Here is an 18116-nt window from a genome sequence, read left to right on the forward strand (position 1 = left end):
GTGTGTATATGTGTGTGAGTGTGTATATGCGTGTGTGTATGTGTGTGAGTGTGGATGTGGACAATTGGGCATGTGTATGCTGGGAGCCATCAGACTCCTGCTAGTTCTTCATGAAATATGAAACATACCATAAAAACCACAAGTCTCCCTGCTATACTGGAAAGCACTAGAATGTATTCCTTGTCTATCATTTGCTTTTGATTTAAAATGAGACAGGTTTAAGGTAAAGGACTGCTAAGATGAGCCCAGCCCGAAGATCTACACACACACAAATCACGAACCATTTTTGTTGCTAGGTTTTTGGGCTTCATTGTCACATGGCTATGGGATGATTGATACAGCACTCCCCGAAGACACGGCTGGACTCAGAAGGGACCATGGGAACCTGCAGTCACTCTACCCATAGCAAAGTTTATCTTGTTTGGATTCTCAGCCAAGGAGCACCGTTCAGCCTGCCCGAGGAATTTAAACAAAGGAGAGATAAAGGGCCTGTTTTCCACAGACACACAAAAGGAAGATCACATCATAATTCACTATTATGCACCTCGTATTTCTCCTCCGCTATTTTTTCCTAATGGAAACTGCTCCAAAACCTTCACGCGTCAAAACTAAGAAAGTTTTCTAGGACAGGAGGCCCACGTGGATTTCCTGTTCTCCTTTCGCTGTCCTGTCTTCGATCTGTATTACCTTTCTGCCTCCTGCCTCTACAACTCCAGCTCTCCCCTCGATCCCAGAGGGACCGCTGAGAACACGGAGGAGAAACTGGAGTCGGAGCTCAAGCAGTATTTTTGGAACAGGAAGGAGCAGAGCGTTCCATGTCAATACATTTCTTTCAGTTTTAGATTTATTTTAATTTTTAAATTATATATGTGTGCACAAGCGCCTGTGTATGGGGTGTGTGGTTGTGTGTGCGATGTCTGTGGAGCCCGAAAGGAGCATCAAACCATCTGGAGCTGTAGTCACAGGTGATCGTGATTCACCGGAAGTGCATGCTGGGAATGCTGGGAATGAGCTCAGCGCCTCTGCAAGAGCAGTATGTTCTCTTTTGGGGCTGAGCAATTTCCCCCGCCAATCAAGTCAATAATTTTGTTGATTGTATTTGTGACTGTATTAGTTACCTTTCTGTAAAAAAGTACCTTTGGTGGGGATCAGGGGAGAGTATACAGGCAACACAAAGTAGATTTGATGGGTTATTTAAAAAAATAAAACATGAAGATGGGGAAACAGAAAGATTAGCATGGACCTGAGAGGAGTTAGGGAGAGGAGGGAAAATATTATCAAGACACATTGTACAGAATTCTCAAAGATTAATAAAACACTAAAATATTTTATTTTTATATATGCATATGCTTACACATTTGTGAATGTGTATACCCATATGAGTGTGGATGCCCTCAGAGACCGTGCCAGATCTCCTGGTTGGCATTTCAGGCTATGTGAGCCATCTTATGTGGGTGGTGGGAACAGAACCTGGGTCCTCTGTAAAAACAGCAAACCCTCTTTACAGTGTAGACAACTCTCCAGTCCCTACTCACTCTTCCTGTTGCTCTGACTAGATAACCAACAAAAGACATCTTAAAGGCGCAAAGGGTTATTTTGGCTCACGGTTCAAAGGAAGACAGTCTATGTCCGTCAGAACAGCAGCAGTCACGTGGTCCTTGGTGCTGACTAGGATGTGTGCACACAGTAAGAGCGCACAGCTGGCTTCTCTTTTTCTCCTTTTGTTCAATCTGGGATGGCAGTCCATGGGTTAAGCTCACTGGCCTTAGTCAAATCGTTTAACTTTTGTGGGCCTACAGGTCCTCTTCTAAAAGGAAAGGAATGTAAGAATGAATTACAGACATAAGGAAGACATGGATGAATACAGCTGAGGCAGCTGTGGTCAGCCAGCCAACAAAAGCTGACACTTCTTTCTTGAAACACTTAAAAGTCCCATTCACGCTGAGAAACAACTATCAGATCCAGGGCCTATATTTCCCATTTCCCGGTTCCCCTTGCATCTGGATGGGACCAAGTGACCATGGCCTGACAATGGTAGACGAAGAGAAACTGTGTATACTACTTGCAGGCCAATGTGTATTTCAAACTTTTAATCACCACATTCTTTCTCTGGCTCTTGACTAATCAACTGCTAGATAGCTCCAGAGTGACCTCAAGGCCACAACATGCAGGAGCTACAAGAGTATCAGAGAAAAAAGCTGTGAGAAGATGGAGGTGCAGGTTGAGGTGATGTAGACACAAGCAAAGGAGACCTAGGAGCTGCCAGAAGCTGGATGAGGCAGGAGGGACCCTAGTGTGCTCTGAGGAACTCAGAACCGCTCAGTTCTTGATTTCATCTTTCTGACCTGTAGACCCAAAAGGAGAGTCTCTTCTGTGGATTAAGCCTCTTGGTGTATGGTCATGTGTTCCAGTGCTTTAGTGAGGAGTGTGCTGGGCCTTGTTCAGTGCCTGACATTAGGGAAACACTCAGGAAATGACAGCTTTTAGGAACCTGCTTCCAATACCTGTCCATTGACCTCCTTAAAGACAGGGTCCCAGAGGGAAGGCAGGACTTAAGGCTCCTTTGTGAACTCCCAGGGAAGCCTGTAGCAAATCAAATAATATTTACAAAGAGTGGAGGGAGGGGCGAAGGCTGGCATTTGCTGAGTGATTTTTTTATGATTTATAGATCACAGACAGAAGTTTTCATTAATGTGTAACAAAAGGGATTAAAAGGTCTCTCCCTGGAGTGTCTCTTTTGATCATCCCAGGCAAGCAGGTCAGCACCACCCACCCTGGAGGTGGCCGTAGGGCACACAGCATGGTTCAAAGCATCGTGAGAAGACTCGGGCTAGCTGAATCCTCCCTCAGACAGAAGTACAGAAGGACCCCAAGGACTCGCTTCAGCAGAGTCTGTCTCCTAGGTCACTAGCCACATGTGGCTGTTTACATTGAGATAAATTAAAATTGAACATATTTCAAGGTTTAGTAGTGACCAGTGGCTACTGTGTTGGAAATTTCCTGTCCATAATGAAGTCAAAGAATGTTCTACTGGAGTCATTAGACACCAAGGGGTAGAAGTTCTGCATCTCACCAGCCACTGTGGTCTCAGAGAAGTTTTTGGCTCTGCCTCAATGTCCCCATCTCTAAAAGGAGGACCGTCAAAGAACTGACCTTATGGGGTTGAATTATGTGCTGTGCCTCAGCCCAGGTGTTCGGAGCAGTGCCTGGCACACATGTGTCAGTGCTCGGAGACTGAGTTCTCTGATGGAGAAATCTACAGAAGAGGAGAGGTGAGAACATAGTCTAGGAGTTAAGAGGCTGGGAATCCTGGCTGGCTTCTGATACTCCCAGGAGGCCCCAGATTCAGGCTTGAGTTCCAACCCATGTTTCAAAGCTGTGTGTGAACCAATCCATTCTCTTTGGGCTGTTAGATCACTGGTAGAGCAGAGTGTGTGTCTTATTTGAATCCCATGTTTACAGAAAAAAAGACAAGCAGCAGGAGAGCCCTCTTAAAATCTAATATTCTTTGACCCAGATCCCTGCTGTTAGGAATATATTAGAAAGAAATGATCAAAATGATTGCTGGACAACCAAAGATTGCCACTGAAGAATAGTTTACAATAGTCACACTCTATAACAGTAAAAGTATCTTATTAGAGGAAAATAATAATATTGTAGGCACTCACATAAGATGGATTTTCCCAGAAGCACAAAATGCTGTTTAGTAAGATAGTATTACATGAATGGGAACATGTCTCTATTGAAACCAAGAACATATTTATAATTATGCAGTCCATTTTAGACAATATACTCCTAACTTTGCTTCTGGAAAGGTTTTGTATCTTTAGAGCACACCCCACTGATATTGACAATGGTTTCCTTGATTGAAACTTGATTAAATTGTAATATTCTTCTTTTTGTTTTGACTGTACCAAATTCCCTGAAACATGCACCTGCTAGCTTTGAATGCAAACACTACATATAGAGAAAGCTGTCAGCCTGAGTATTCCTGCAGGACCCACCCAAGGCTGGCATTCCACAAGTTGATAATGAGTAATATAATGGCCCACTGAGTGTCAGGAGATGAGGAGGCTGTCTTCAGGGATTTCTTCCTAGGACTCTTAAGAAAAGAAATCTGGGGACAAATGAAATATTTCTCTACTGATATGTAGATGACAGATGAGTGCTAGTTGCTTAGGGAAAGCAAGTTAAGTCTGGCGTGAAATAGTTGCCATTTTTCTAAAATCAACAGTGTCAAGTAGAGCCATCCTTCAGAGTCTATGGGGGAGTAGCTCCAGGACCCCACTGATGGCCCATTCTGCAGATGCTCACAGTCCTCTTCTACAATGGCCTTCCTTCCTGCCTTCATGGACTGCACACTACACACAACATGAATCCACGGTCATGATGAAGTTGTATGGTATTGGCTTATTTCACATCCATACTCTGAGGGCATACATTGGCATAAATATATTAAAAGGGCATGTGGCATACACCATAATCTAAAAGTGATAGGAGCCCTTGGTCCTAGAGTCTTTGCCAGCCTGATCTTTAGTATAGAGAAATAACCTGGAATGTTTCGACATATTCTGCAGGTATCAGTGAAACCCCGGCTCTGTAACCTATGTTTCCTCAGTTCTTACCTGCCGGGGGCTACAAAGGAGCAACTTTAATATTGACAGGCAAGCTTGCAGAGCTTTGAGCCATTACTTCTGTCTCTGAGGGTTGCAGATTCTCCATGGGCTCAGACTCTTTGATCAGCTCTGCTTGTAGGTGTTCCTGCTGCAGAAGCTCATGGGGAGTCTGGCTGTTAGATGTACGTGCGCTGCAGACCCGCTCTACACCCCAGCAGTATCTCAGCCCTGGAAGCTGGCCACAAGAGAAGCTGCTACCCGTCTACCAGTTACATCCAGCTAGGATCCACCTAGGATTGAGTGACTGACTGAGAGAGTAGATCCAGGATTAGCTAACTCAGGGATCAGGTGAGACAGAAAAGGGTCCCAGGACGGTGAGGTCCCCCACTGAGAAAGAAGGCATCTCCTCTCAGGAAGTGTCTCCTCCTGATTCTGGGTTTAGCTCACATTCATTCCCTCGTCCTCTACCCTAGTCTGACTAGTACCTACGTTGTTCTAGTATCCTCTGTGTTTCCCTACACTGCAGACACAGTGCTGCCCATAGTCTGTATGAATTCACAGTATTTATCAAGAGCAAGCATATCTTAGGAAGTGCCTCGATGATGAACCAGTTCTCCAAAGATGGAGGAGAAAGGAAATGGCGTCACTTTGCCCTGCTTGTATATTTTTGCTGTAAAGGTATAAATCCTCCCTAACCTGATGGCCTGTAACATTGCCTTACAAAGGCTCTCAGAGAATCCTCAAGATTTAGCTTCAGAGTCTATGGCCCTGACAACTGTGAGAGTCTCCAGTCTTAGCCACCACAGTGAGTGGTTAAGGAATGAGAAAGGTTCCCCGTCAATGGGACATACTGCCTGAGGCTGCAGGCAGGCAGAAGTGGAGAGATCCACTTTGTTGTCTCAGCCCCCAAGTGACATCTCTTGTGTTTTGAGCCCCACGAGCCATCGTTAAAGATGAATTCCCTCAGGTTCCAGCCATGTTTATGCCCGGTCCCTTCTGGCCCACATCAGGATTGAGCTGGGCTAGGAAAATCCTCTTATGTCTCAAACTCAGGGCAAAAGGCTAGCTGAGGTGCCTTTTGGCATCAACATGCCAAAGTGGACTCTGGACTCCAGGTTCTTTAACCTCAGGACAAGAGGCAGGCCCATCAAGTACCTCTCTCTCTCTCTCTCTCTCTCTCTCTCTCTCTCTCTCTCTCTCTCCTGTCATGCTGTCATGATTCTACCCACCAAGCTAAAATGCAGACAAGGAGGTCCTCACCAGAGACTGATAGAAGGGGCTACCCAGTCTTAGATGTCTAGCTTTCAAAACTGTGAACTAGATATATGTTTCTTCTGTATACGTTCCCACCCTCAGGTACTTGGTTAGAACATCAAAAAAAAGGGGGGGGCTATTGGCGTTTTACACATCTATGTCATTCTCATTTCTACCCCTGAGTTGGACTCTGAAATCTAACCTTATAAATTTATTGTACCTTGTACCAGTCAGTTCATGAGAAATGACATGTTTATGTGTATATGAACTGGGTATATATGGTGAAAAAGACTGACTGAGTTCCATCAGACACTAACATTGTTCCTAGAATGATTAATCTTCATGGTTAAATTTGACTGCATTTAGAATCACCACAGTAACACAACTTTATGTCAAGGAGGCTGTTTTGAGAAACTGAACAAGGAAGACCCACCCATAATGTATATAGCTGTGTCCATGGCCTAGGGTCTCAGAACGAATAAAACAGACAAGTCAACTGAGTACCAGCGCTCATCTCTTTCCACTTCTTGAGGATACTACATGACCAGCTGCCTGGCGCACCTGATGCCTCCCCTTCCCCTCTTTAATGGACTGTAATCTCTCAAACTGTGAGTCAAAATAAACCCTTCCTTAAGTTGTTGCTACCAACTCCTACAATCCTCAAACATCCACCAACACAGCTTGGATGATGCCTACCCTGAGCTAGTCACATAATGGAAACGTGCAACCCCCTTAGGAAGATGTTTTGGGAACACACAAACACAAATGATAATATTCTGTGACATGAAACACTAAGATTTTCTCCAATCAAATGACCACCACAGCAAGGTCCAGGGATCTTGGTGTATTTCTCTTGGAGCTCAAAATGCGATACAGAATAAAAGCAGTGACAGTCCCTGGTCTTAGTGGGCTTGCATTCTGATGGAGACAGGATGATGGAGGATGTATATTGGCCAATGTGACGTTACCCAAAGAAAGAAGCTGGCCAAAGCGTGTGCCGAGGGAGGCCAGGGTACTTGAGTCCTTCATGTCACTGTGGATGCAGATGTGCTACCTAGGGGTTGAAATCATATCTGGTCTTCTTCTCGCACTTTTTGTTGTCCAGCTTTCCCACAAAGACAGGAAATGTTGCAACAAGGAACAGACATTTATGTACAGTCAGCCTACCTGTGCTTTAGCCATGCTCTGCCTGTTCCAAAGAGGGGCTGCAAGCTGCTAAAGAATACTGTGTTAATAGCACAGCAGGTTAGAATGCCTGGTTATGAAGGAAGAAAAATGGGGCTGAGGAATGTATGGTTAAACAAGGCAGAAATGGGAGAGAGAGAGAGAGAGAGAGAGAGAGAGAGAGAGAGAGAGAGAGAGAGAGGAGGGAAACAGAGAGAGGGAGAGAGAGAGAAGAGAGAAGGGAGAGAGAAGGGAGAGAGAGGAAGGAAAGAGAAAGGAGAGAGAGGAGAGAGAGAGAGGAGATGGAGAGAGAGAGGGGGGAAGGAGGAGGAGGAGGAGGAGGGAGAGAGAGAGAGAGGGAGAGGGAGAGAGAGAGAGGAGAGAGAGGAGAGACCTCACACTAGAGAATGACCACACAGGACTGCTTCCCATGTCTTTTCATGATGTTTAATTCTCCTAATGATGTTGAATTTTGCTGCTGCTCTATTTGGCCGTTTCAGTGCTACAAACCTTCTCCTCTAGTTATTTTCCCTGCATTTGTTTTTGTTGCAGTTGCTCTTGTCTGTGGAGAAGGAATTCCAAGACCCCTGTGGATGTCTGCAACCACAAATCCTACACATACTGTAATGTTTCTGATATACACATATCTATGATAAAGTTTAATTTGCAGATCTGGTAAGGGAAAATTTAACCATAACTAACAATAAAATAGAGCAATTATGATGACGTAAGGCAATGAAAGTAATTTAAAAATCTATGAATTATTTATCTCTGGAACTTTCCATGTTGTATTTTCAGGCTGCTGTTGACCATGGGGAAGGGAAGTCGCCAATACCAAAACCGTGGCTAAGGGGAGACCACCATGCTCTCATAAATACGTCGTTCTCTGTTTTTCTTTTGTAGTTTTAACAATCTGACCTCCCACAGAGGATAAAGCTGATGATATTTGCCTCAGCAGGATGTGCCCAGAGTCTAGGCACAATGGGCACTGAGATGTCTGTCCTGGGGCCACCAGCTCACTCTCCCTGAGACACGCAGGACATGACACACACAGGGCAGAGGCTTCAGACATGGCTGATCTGTGGGACTTACTCACCAAGTGTTGCTGGAGACTAGATGCTGACTCGAAGGGGCTTACATAAGTAAGCAGCTGCCAAATCGGAAAGGGGGTTTGGGAGGATGAGAGGGGCTGTAAACCAGCTGCATGCAGACTGATGCTCTCAGCCATGGCTCCCGTGGGAGTCCTGAGTGACAGAGGGGTCTGTGGAGTCAGTGGGCACAGATTCAGATCCAAGATCCATTGCGTCCCATTCTGGGCATGGTCTGGGGAAAATCACTTGGCTGACAGAAAGCTCGGGCCTTTGTGGGGTTTGCTGGTAAAAATGAATGTGTATTTGTGCACTTTATGAAACTTTCCTTAGATAACTGAAAGCACAGGAACCACCAAACCCCAAGTAGAATCAGTTTCTCTGTACATGCACACCTACGACAAAATTAAATTTATAATTTAGCCACAGTAAGAAATAATTACTGGTAATTAAAACAATATACCATAATAAAAGTTATTTAAAATGTATGAATTGCTTATTTCTAGAATATTCTATCAATATTTTATGACCATGGTTAAACAAGGTATGTTGATTTGAATAAACATGGCCCCTACAGGCCCATAGGGAGTGGCACTATTAGGAGGTGTGGCCTTCTTGGTATAGGGTGCTCTTGTTGGAGTAGGTGTGGCTTTGTTGGAAGAAGTTACTGTGGAGGTGAGTTCGGAGTCTCATATGCTCAAGCTATGCCCAGTGTGAGTCAAAGTGTAGGACTCTCCAGCACCACGTCTGCCTGCTCTCCACCATGATGATAACGGTCTAAACCTCTTAAACTGTAACCCAGTCCCAATTAAATTTTTTCCTTTGCAAGAGTTTCAGTGGTCACGGTGTCTCTCTGCAGCAATAGAAAGGCAACTAAACCACGTGGGTAGCTAAAGCAGCAGAAAGCAGCTCCTTGGCTAAGGGAGGTTGGTGATCCATATAGCTTGGTGTTCCAATTTGGATCTTGAATGCCTCCCATATTTGGAACCATTGGTTGCCAGCAGGTGGCGCTACTAGAAGATTGTAGACTTGTTAGGAAGCAAGGCCTCCTGGGAGAAAGTGGGGTCACCAGGGGTGTGATTTTGAAGGGTGTATCATCTATGTGTTCTTGGACCCTTTCTCTGTTTGTACCCTGTTCCTCACAAAGAAAGTGGAGGTACAGAAGCGAGAGGCTTCTGTCCGTACTGTGTTCTGCTTTTCCACAGCCCTACAGATAACACAGCCAGTCTATCAGAGCTGAAGCCTCTGAACACACAGCCATGGAAAGCTGACTAATAGCCCGTGGCCTGGCGCAATGAAGATGCTCAGTAAATATAAAATCCTTCTCTTGACTGCCCTTCTGTTCTAACTGTGCAGCGGTGTGAGGTGTTGATGGGAGGATAACTCTCATATTTCTAAGCTCCACATGGCTACCCCACAGTCATCTCAGGTGTTTGATTCCTACCACCAGCAGCAACAGGGACCACCCCATTTGAAATCACTTACCATACTCTTGATATAATTATGATAGCTGTGCAGGAAATCACCCTGTGGAAGTTTGAATACGCTTGGTCCAGGGAGTGGTACTATTAGGAGGTGTAACCTTGTTGGAGGAAGTGTGTCACTGTGGGGTTTGGCTTTGAGGCCCTTCTCCTTTGCACATGGGAGCCAGTATTCTGCTAGCAGCCTTCAGATGACAGGAGGTTGACTCTTTTGCTAGAGTCAATGAGAAAAAAAGGGGGGGGATGGCATGGTACTCACCACCAGAGTACCAAGGAGCCTTGAGTGACAATTTTCCTTCTAGGCCTTATCAGACCCTCAGGTGGCAGGCTTAGGTGAGAGGTGCAGACACTCAATGGACAGGAATATCCAAGCTGCACCCACTGCCCTGGGACTGGGGACACCAGAGGCAAGCTCTAGAATTTAGGTGCCTAGGGACATATCAGAGGTATGATTTGAGGTGTTAGAACAGTCCCTTAGTGGGCAGGGATGGCTGGGATTTGCCACTGGGAGCGGTCAACTTCTAATCTGTCTCTGCCCATCAAGTAGAGAAACTCTGGACCAGCCATCAAGTCTGCCGTTCTCAATTCTATGCAGATGCCTAGCAGGGCACTGAAGGGTGTGAGCATGGGTAGCAGGGCTGGGTGGGCTTGTTCTTTTTCAATGAGGACCTGGAGTGCACAAGCAGGTTTGTATGCCCCCTCCAGCCCCTGCACCAATGTTCAGTTGTCTTATTGGTTGCAACAACTTTCTGCCTATGAAGCAGAGTCAGTTTGTGGTAGGTCTCCAGCACGGCACTGTCCCCAGATCTGGACGGTTGGCTGGGAGCAGCTGTGGGACCCACTGCTCCCAGCCTCAGCCCCAGTGCTCTTTAAAAGGTGGAGTTTCCTCCTTTCTCTGGACTTCACCATCTCTCACTTCACAATCCTGAACAAAGTGAAGTTTTCAAAACGCTAATGATAAAAGGGAGAAAACAGGTGCAGAGAGGTGCCGTGACTTGTTCCAAGTCACACAGGACGTCAGGGACAAAGGTGGGAGGGTTTGGCTGCACCGGTGTGAATATACCAGGGGCTAGTGACAAGCCCAACCCCTCTACCTCTCTCCCCTGCACTGCACAAGGAAGATTGTTTCCTATTCCTGGCTTTCTGTCATCCCAAGAGAGGGAGTGTAGAAGAAACATTTCCGTATATACAGCAGGATGGTCTTGTGGGGTGAGTAATGGGTTTTGCTGTTTGACATCTGTTTCCCAGGAGACTCTGGGAAATGCAGGGGCAGAGTCCCCAACAGCAGCTGAGAGCTGCGAGGCTAGGTACCTGCTTGTGGAGTTTTTGTCCCGGAGCAAGCTGTGTGCTCAGACTTGACCATGTTTGGGCATGGAGGCTTTACCCAGATGGGACTGAAGACTGCTTCCCTGGAGACCAGCTGAGAGACCAAACTTCCTGCTAGAACTCCTGGGCCTGACTTGGGGTGGGGGTAGGGGGGAGAGTGGAGAGAAACCATCTGCCAGCGGAGACCCAGGGAACTGTGAGTGCTACATCCCAGAGAGCTTGGGAAGGGCTTCTGGGAAGCTGAGGCTGAGGGGAGATGGTGGGAGACAGCAGCCTGTGGTGATATGGATAGGGTGGTGAAAATCCCTACCTCTCCTGCTGCCCATCAGAGTTCTGACTCCGGAGAGCCTGCCTGGCCTGCTGACCCTGGTCTGGGCATCTTTTTTGTGGACAGCCTGGAGGTCTTGTCATTTGTCATCAGGATAGGACCTAGCAGAGTGTTCTAAGCTTCTTCAGTTCTTCAGTTAATGATAACTAATGTTTATGGAGGGCTCCATTGTAGCAAGTGGGTGATGCTCAGAGGTGTTGGTGAATCTGCATCAGGACTCTGAGACGGGCATTGTTTTTCTTGTTTCAACAGTCACGTGGCTGCTAAGCAGCAAAGCCAGGACTTGATCTTGTGTCTGATGACCTCTCTTCTCCACACTCCCCCAAACCTTACACACTCTATCCCAAGTCCTTCTAAGGAAGAGGTTAACAACCCAACAGTTACGCCACACAGGACTCTTTTTTAACCCTTTCCAACTATCCTAGATCAAGCCCAAACCTAAGGTGACTTTTCTACACAAGAGTTTCATCCAAGGAGTCTTGGGACATGTAGTATCTCACAACTGGGATAGTCTCCCTGTAGTCTTAAGTGAAATCTCTTCTGTTATTATGGAAACCCATTTCTGCCTGTCTTAGGTCACAATGGCTATCAAAGCTTCGCATCCTCCTCCTTGTTGGAGGTTCTCATTAGGTCTACTGAATCCCAGATCCCCACCGAAGTGTTACATTTAAACTGAATCTCGGGATACAGCATAGGGGTTGATGTTTCTTTGAGAACTGACTCCATGTGACTGGTGAGCCATTGGGACATTATGGGCAGGTAAGATGACAACCAGTCACAGGAGCTGGACCTCTCGGGAACAGATGACATCCTTTCGTTCCCTTCTGGGTTCCCATGCTATAGCCTTGACCAGACTCCTGCTGCCACTCATCTTGGGAATGCCCAAGAGTCTAGGAGGGCTCACTGAAAGAAGCTGGCACCTCAAGGAAATACCCACAAATGTGCTGAGCTTCTCCAGGAGATAATTGGTGATAATGGATCCTGAGTATTTAAAAGCTAACCATAGGCTGTTACCAGAGACCAGAAAAGGCCCCTGTAAGGCACAGCCCTATTGGAAGTTGCAAAGCCCCACATATTATTATACTCGAATAAGAGCAATGTTATTTGGTTGCATCCCATCGCACTTGCCCTCCTTCCTATGAATCTATCACTTAGGCTAATTGCATTTCTCTTTGTCTTTGTGGTGTTAGAAATGACTGTTGCCTCCGGTAGCCATGGGGAAGAAGCTGGTGATGGCCCAGAAGCGCGGAGAGACACGAGCCCTCTGCCTGGGGCTGGCAATGGTAGTATGTGCCGCCATCACCTACTACATCCTGGGTACCACTGTGCTGCCTCTCTACCAGAAAAGGTATGGACCTCTCCACTGCCTAGATCAACCTACCCTACCCTCGATCCCTCACGGTAGTCTGGACAGACCAGTCATTCTTCATCCTTAGGCTTAGGTGCTGGGGGAGCAGAACAGAAGAGACTTGCCAGTCAGAGCTGGTGATGACAGGTGCAGGATGCCAATGTCATAAGAAACAGCCTGCCAATGATCCTTGGGGGTGGGGAGTGGGGGTCACAGTGGCAGACTCTGGCAGCAGTCTGCACAAATGGCTCTGAGACGGGAGCTCCCTCTTTGCTGAGCGTGCCTCTCCTTGCCTGGGTTTTCCCAGTAAGTAGTCTCTGCACTGAGTAGACATCTGTTCCCTCAAAGTTTAGGCAGGAATCTCAGAGAGTGCTGTGTACCCTCGTGCCTCACACTCTGAGACATGTCATCCCTCCAGCCTTTAAAGAAGAGCTGTGGGATTCCTGATTGCTGTTGTCTTTGGAACAGACACACATTGGTCTCTCAGCTCACCCTTTGCTGAGTCTCACACTCTCCTTCTGGGCAGATTCTGGCCCCTGATAATCCTCTCTTGTCTGACAGTGCGTCTCCCACAGGATACAGCGAGCTGAGTCACAATCCATTTGCTTAGGAGTTGATGAGCCTCTTGGCCTCTTCTGGGTCTGGTCTACATCCTTGCTTTGCAATGCTGCATTTGTGCCAGGCCAGAGTCTCACCAAGTGAGGCACTGCTGAGCAGCCACGGGCCTCCCTGGCTCTATCCTGCCACCCTCCAACCCTGACCATGTCAGGCCCCTCACATAGTTCCTCTTTTTTTAGGGGAAAGGGCAGAGACTCTGAAGCTACTCAGCCCTTGCCTCAGATGCTGTGCTCCCCCTACTCCTACGCCTCCCCTAAATTACCTATCCCATGTGAGGTTTTCATCTCTACATGTGACTTGCAGATGATATGGATAAGAAGGTCTTGGGCTTGGCTGCTCAACCAATCCCATGATGAGCATTTAAAACAACAACAGTGCCAGGGCCCAAGCAGCTGAGAAATTCTGCCTCACTTTCTCTACAGTGGGACTCAGCTAGCTATAGGGATCTTTAAAAAAAAAAAAAGTCAGGTGTGGGGTGGCTAGCAAGGTCAGAGAACAATTATGTAGAAAATGTCCAAGAGACAACCAGTCTGAAATTATTGTGATTTATCCCAGAGTCCAGGACTCTAGGACCATGGACCTAGTTAGTATTGCATGCCCATGACAAAATGAAAGTCCCAGCTCTGGACATCTCCAAAGGCTTTCAGGGAATCAGGGATTCAAAGTGGGGTGTGTGTTGCCCTTGTTTTTAAGGGATATTTGTGTGTGTGTGTGTGTGTGTGTGTGTGTGTTGTCTCCCCAGTGTGTGGACCCAGGAATCCACCTGTCACTTGATTGAAGTCAACATCAAGGACCAAGAAGAGCTGGAGGGCAAGAAGGTGCCCCAGTACCCATGCCTTTGGGTCAATGTATCAGCTGTGGGCAGATGGGCCATACTGTATCACACGGAAGACACTAGGGATCAAAACCAACAGGTAATGGATGGGAGCTGGGTATATTAGCCTTGCAGATCTGTGAGCTTGTCCCCAGCGGACCATGTCTCTAAAGCCAAGATATAGTAACCCACTTCAGTGAAATCTTATGGCTAACTTGAGGTAGACTCAGCCTCGGATCTTCCATGTTGGAACCGACAGGCCTGGGTGGTTTGAATTGCCCCTAATTGGCTGTGCACTGGGCACTGAGGTCCTGTGAGTCTCTTGATTCCGTCCTTGTAAATGGACGCTAATGCCATACCTAAAAGCACTATACTAAAATTCAGTGCTATGACCAAAGTACTGGTTTTGTTAAATCTAAATGGTTCTCATACATAGCCAGATGTCCCAGTTTTCATGCTAAATTGGCAAATGGTGGGCACTCAGGGCAGGGAAGCAGTCGTTACTGGTTACTTCTTCCACCAATGGAGTCCATCAGTGGAGCTGGGTGAATCCATGGGCCACCTGGGAGCCAGGACAATAGCAACCTCCACAACAAATATTTAAGAGATTTTCCCTCATCTATACCTCCCTTGATGTCAATTAGTCCTCTCTATTGCACAGACAGGTTGGTTCCCTTCTATCTTCTCCATTCCTTCACTTTCCCCATTTATCCAACAACCACTGGGCCTTCTCAGGTCAGGCACAAGGGTCTCAAGAGGAGAGAGCTTATATAGGGACACTAACAGTAGGGAGGGAGGACCAGTGCTGCAGAGAACAGAGAGGAGAGTGATGGGCTCAAGGACGTCATCAGTGTGGCCCGGAGTAGAGAAGTGTTAAGCTGAGCTTTTCAAAATAGGCAATCTTGTAGCCACAGAAACAAGTGATGATGGACGCACAGCATCCTAGTGTACATTGTGACCTAGAATGGGCATGAGAAGGCTAGGCAAGGGCAGTGGCTATAAGACTGATTCCAGAAATGCCATCTGATGGAGTGGCCAGAAGAGGCTGAAGGTCTACGGTCTTTTGCCTGAGGACGTCTTCTGTACAACTACGGAATTAATAACAGCATGTAAATTGGGGTATCTCAACTCTGGCTGTGTGTGAGAGCCATCTAGACTTAACAAAACCAGAATTCTACACTAACCAACTGAGGCAAGAAAATCCCTGGGTATAGATCAGTTGGTGGGGCTCTCTAGATGAATCTAAGGCTGGATGCTATTGCTATGAGCCGCTGGAGGCCTACGGTCACCATTCAGGTGATACTGGGAAGACAGGCTCAGAAGCCATGTAGGGTCATTTACTGGATGGAAGTTAGGCTGCAGCAGACCCCAGGATGGATGTGGACCTGTCACAAGGATAATATACAGTCAGAATTGAGGCTGGTGGGACAGAAAGGGCAAGGTGTCTGGTGTGTGTGTTTGGAGCTGGGCTCTGTAGGCTCTCTGATGCTGGGGGCATGGAAGGAAGGGGTGGCAGTATGTAGAACTCAGATGTCTGGTCATGGTTAGCATGATTCTGTCAGAGAAGAACCTCAAGGCCCACTAGGATTAGCTTCTACCAGTGGTTCCTCCTTCCTCTTGGGCATCCAGCAACCATAATTTATCCCAGGAGTGAGAAAAGCATTTTAAAAGATGACATGCCATGGTATGGTGCTATACTCTTGGCACACTGGGGTTCTGAGGTTGCCAGCCCAGGGAGCCAGAGGTAGCATGAACCCTGCTTGAGAGCATGTATTCTTTCTTCTCTAGTAGGAGGCTGTTAAACCACACACCCACAGACCACAGAGGGTTAAGAGTAGCCTGCCATGCTGGGACAGTCAAGCACATTTCGTTCTCTGGCCCAGCATCAGAATATGTGGCTGGCTGATGGTCTGAGTTGGTAGCATGTCCTTTGGACATGGTAGGTGCTTATTCCTCCTCCATGGGCTGTTCTTCTCTCCTTCCATCAACTTCCGTCTAGGGAAGGGGTTCTAAATCCCTCTTTGCAGTCTATGCTAACACCAGTGAAGCCTCAGACTAGAGACAGGGTCTTTAACATTTCAGCTCATGCAGATAACTCAGGGCTGGTTGTACCAGTCCAGGCAGAGAGGGGTAAAATGTCCTAGTCCTTAAGGCCTTGAAACAAATCAAGAATATAGAATTTAGAGGAACCTCAAGCACACAAAAGACACAGTAGTGCCCTGGGATGGGTGCAGATCCCCATATCAGAGCTCATGCTTTAAATGGGAAAGCAGCAGTTATTCCAGTTTTGTAGATAAGACAGCATTATTATTATTCATTATTATTTCCATTTTGAACTTATAAGATCTGGGCTTATGCCAAGTGCTTTATGTAAGTTTCTTACTTTAATCTCCAGGGCAGGTCTAGGTAGGCACCACCAAAAATGGCTTCACAAGGTTTAGGAGGGTGTTCTAGTTGTCAAGGTCACACAGCTTAGGAGCTGTGATTGAACCTGGGCCTCCCTGGTTCCACAATGAAATCTGTGCACAATGGTCAAAGCTTCCTAGTGGTGGTCCTGCTATTAAGCAGCCTGCAGTGCTCAACGTCTTCGAAGGCCAGATTCCCCAGGAGCTTTGGCTCTCTCGGGCTCGCTGGGGACTTGATCTGCCTGCAGCTCCCTTATTTCCCATGTATTAGCTCCACGATGAGGCGCCTCCATGCTGCTGGATGGGAAGCTTAGGCGGTAACTGAATCCCAAGGGAGAGAGACTAGCTCAACTCTTGCCTATCAGCGTCAGGTTTACACATTTGACCATGGACATGACTTCACTAGAGCATGGTCCTTGAACGTCTTCACTTCCTCTGTCCAAACCCCACAGGGTAGGAGCTGATGTTGATGAGCACCCCTCTGGTATTCCACTGCAAGTCTACAGAGAGGTTCACCTTTGTGGTTCACAAGTGACACCCAGTCCTTCTGGTACAGAAAGATAAAAGGCAGGTCTCCACTCTGGGCTGTCTTTCCAGAGCTTTGCAGCTGGGTCTCATCAGCTCCGCAGGCCAGAAGGTTCCTAATGGCAACTACCAGTGCCAGAGTTTAAATGTGCGCTGAGCTCTGCCTGCCTGAAGCTCTTTTCTGCACTTTCTCTCTTCCCTTTGGATTCTGTCACAGCGCCGCGTGCCAACATATTTTCTTTGGTTCGCACAGGATAAGGCTTCAAAGAGTCTTCGGTTTGAATTTTAGCCAGTATTTTGAAATCCTGAGAGTTTGTATTAAAATCAGGTTTCCTGGCTTCTCTGGATGTATTGGTGCATGGTATAGTGTCTATTCTCTAGAGGGAGTGGTGACAATTCTGACACTGAGGCAGACGCCAGCTGGTCCCTGTCACTACCCTGTCTAGCTTCACTTCTCAGTGTTACCTGCACGAGCTTTCATATAGAACGCCCCCTCCCTTGTCCCTGGAATTGTATTACTCAGAATTCTCTCTAGCCCATCTGTGACACCATTAAACCATCTCAGTAATGAAACTATGAAGGCTCAGAGAGGGTGAGCAATTTGCCTAAGATTTCACAGCAAATAAAAGTAGATGCAGGCCTCTAATTGACCCTGTATTCAGGTGTGCACTATCATGTTGAGTGGCACCAAGGACACCATCCATACACAGATGGCAACCTTGCTTTCCAGTGGCTGACTCCTGAGCCCAAATCTTTTTCTCGTACCCCAAAGCCTCACCCCAGGCCTCTTAAAAGTGTGTATTTAAAAGCCTAAGTACTCCTGCTTCTCCCCCACAGTGCTCCTATATCCCCAGGAACCTGGACAACTACCAGACAGCCTTGGTCGATGTGAAGAAGGTCAGAGCCAATTTCAACAAGCACCATGATTTCAATTGCTTTTCTGCACCTCAAGTCAATGAGACCAGCGTTGTGTACCAGCGTCTCTATGGGCCCCAAGTCCTCCTCTTCTCCTTCTTCTGGCCCACCTTCCTGTTGACTGGTGGCCTTCTTATTATTGCCATGGTGAAGCTCAACAGGTCCCTATCCATCTTGGCAGCTCAGAAATAGACCAGTCCCTTCTGACCGCAGCATAGAGAAATAATAGACCAG

General features: G+C 47.0%; 2 protein-coding genes across 3 annotated transcripts in view; one reads left to right on the forward strand and one right to left on the reverse strand.

The window, feature by feature from the left end:
- The window catches only part of Kcnip1 (potassium voltage-gated channel interacting protein 1), a 360908-nt gene that overhangs the window by 318916 nt on the left and 23876 nt on the right, over positions 1 to 18116 (reverse strand). The window lies entirely within an intron of this gene.
- Positions 12472 to 18074, forward strand: Kcnmb1 (potassium calcium-activated channel subfamily M regulatory beta subunit 1). Its single transcript, XM_028756455.1, has 3 exons — positions 12472 to 12605; positions 13966 to 14137; positions 17805 to 18074. The coding sequence occupies exons 1-3, from the start codon at positions 12472 to 12474 to the stop codon at positions 18072 to 18074; spliced, it is 576 nt and encodes a 191-aa protein (XP_028612288.1).

This window comes from Grammomys surdaster, unplaced genomic scaffold (assembly GCF_004785775.1).
Source record: "Grammomys surdaster isolate TR1022 unplaced genomic scaffold, NIH_TR_1.0 126121, whole genome shotgun sequence".
NCBI classification, from domain to species: Eukaryota; Metazoa; Chordata; class Mammalia; order Rodentia; family Muridae; genus Grammomys; species Grammomys surdaster.

Excerpts from the sequence above, each read along its gene's own strand:
- Kcnmb1 (XM_028756455.1), top strand. The coding sequence starts at position 12,472 with ATGGGGAAGAAGCTGGTGATGGCCCAGAAGCGCGGAGAGACACGAGCC. Across the intron at positions 12,606-13,965 it reads CTGCCTCTCTACCAGAAAAG|TGTGTGGACCCAGGAATCCA; the intron begins GTATGGACCTCT and ends TTGTCTCCCCAG. Across the intron at positions 14,138-17,804 it reads CTAGGGATCAAAACCAACAG|TGCTCCTATATCCCCAGGAA; the intron begins GTAATGGATGGG and ends TCTCCCCCACAG.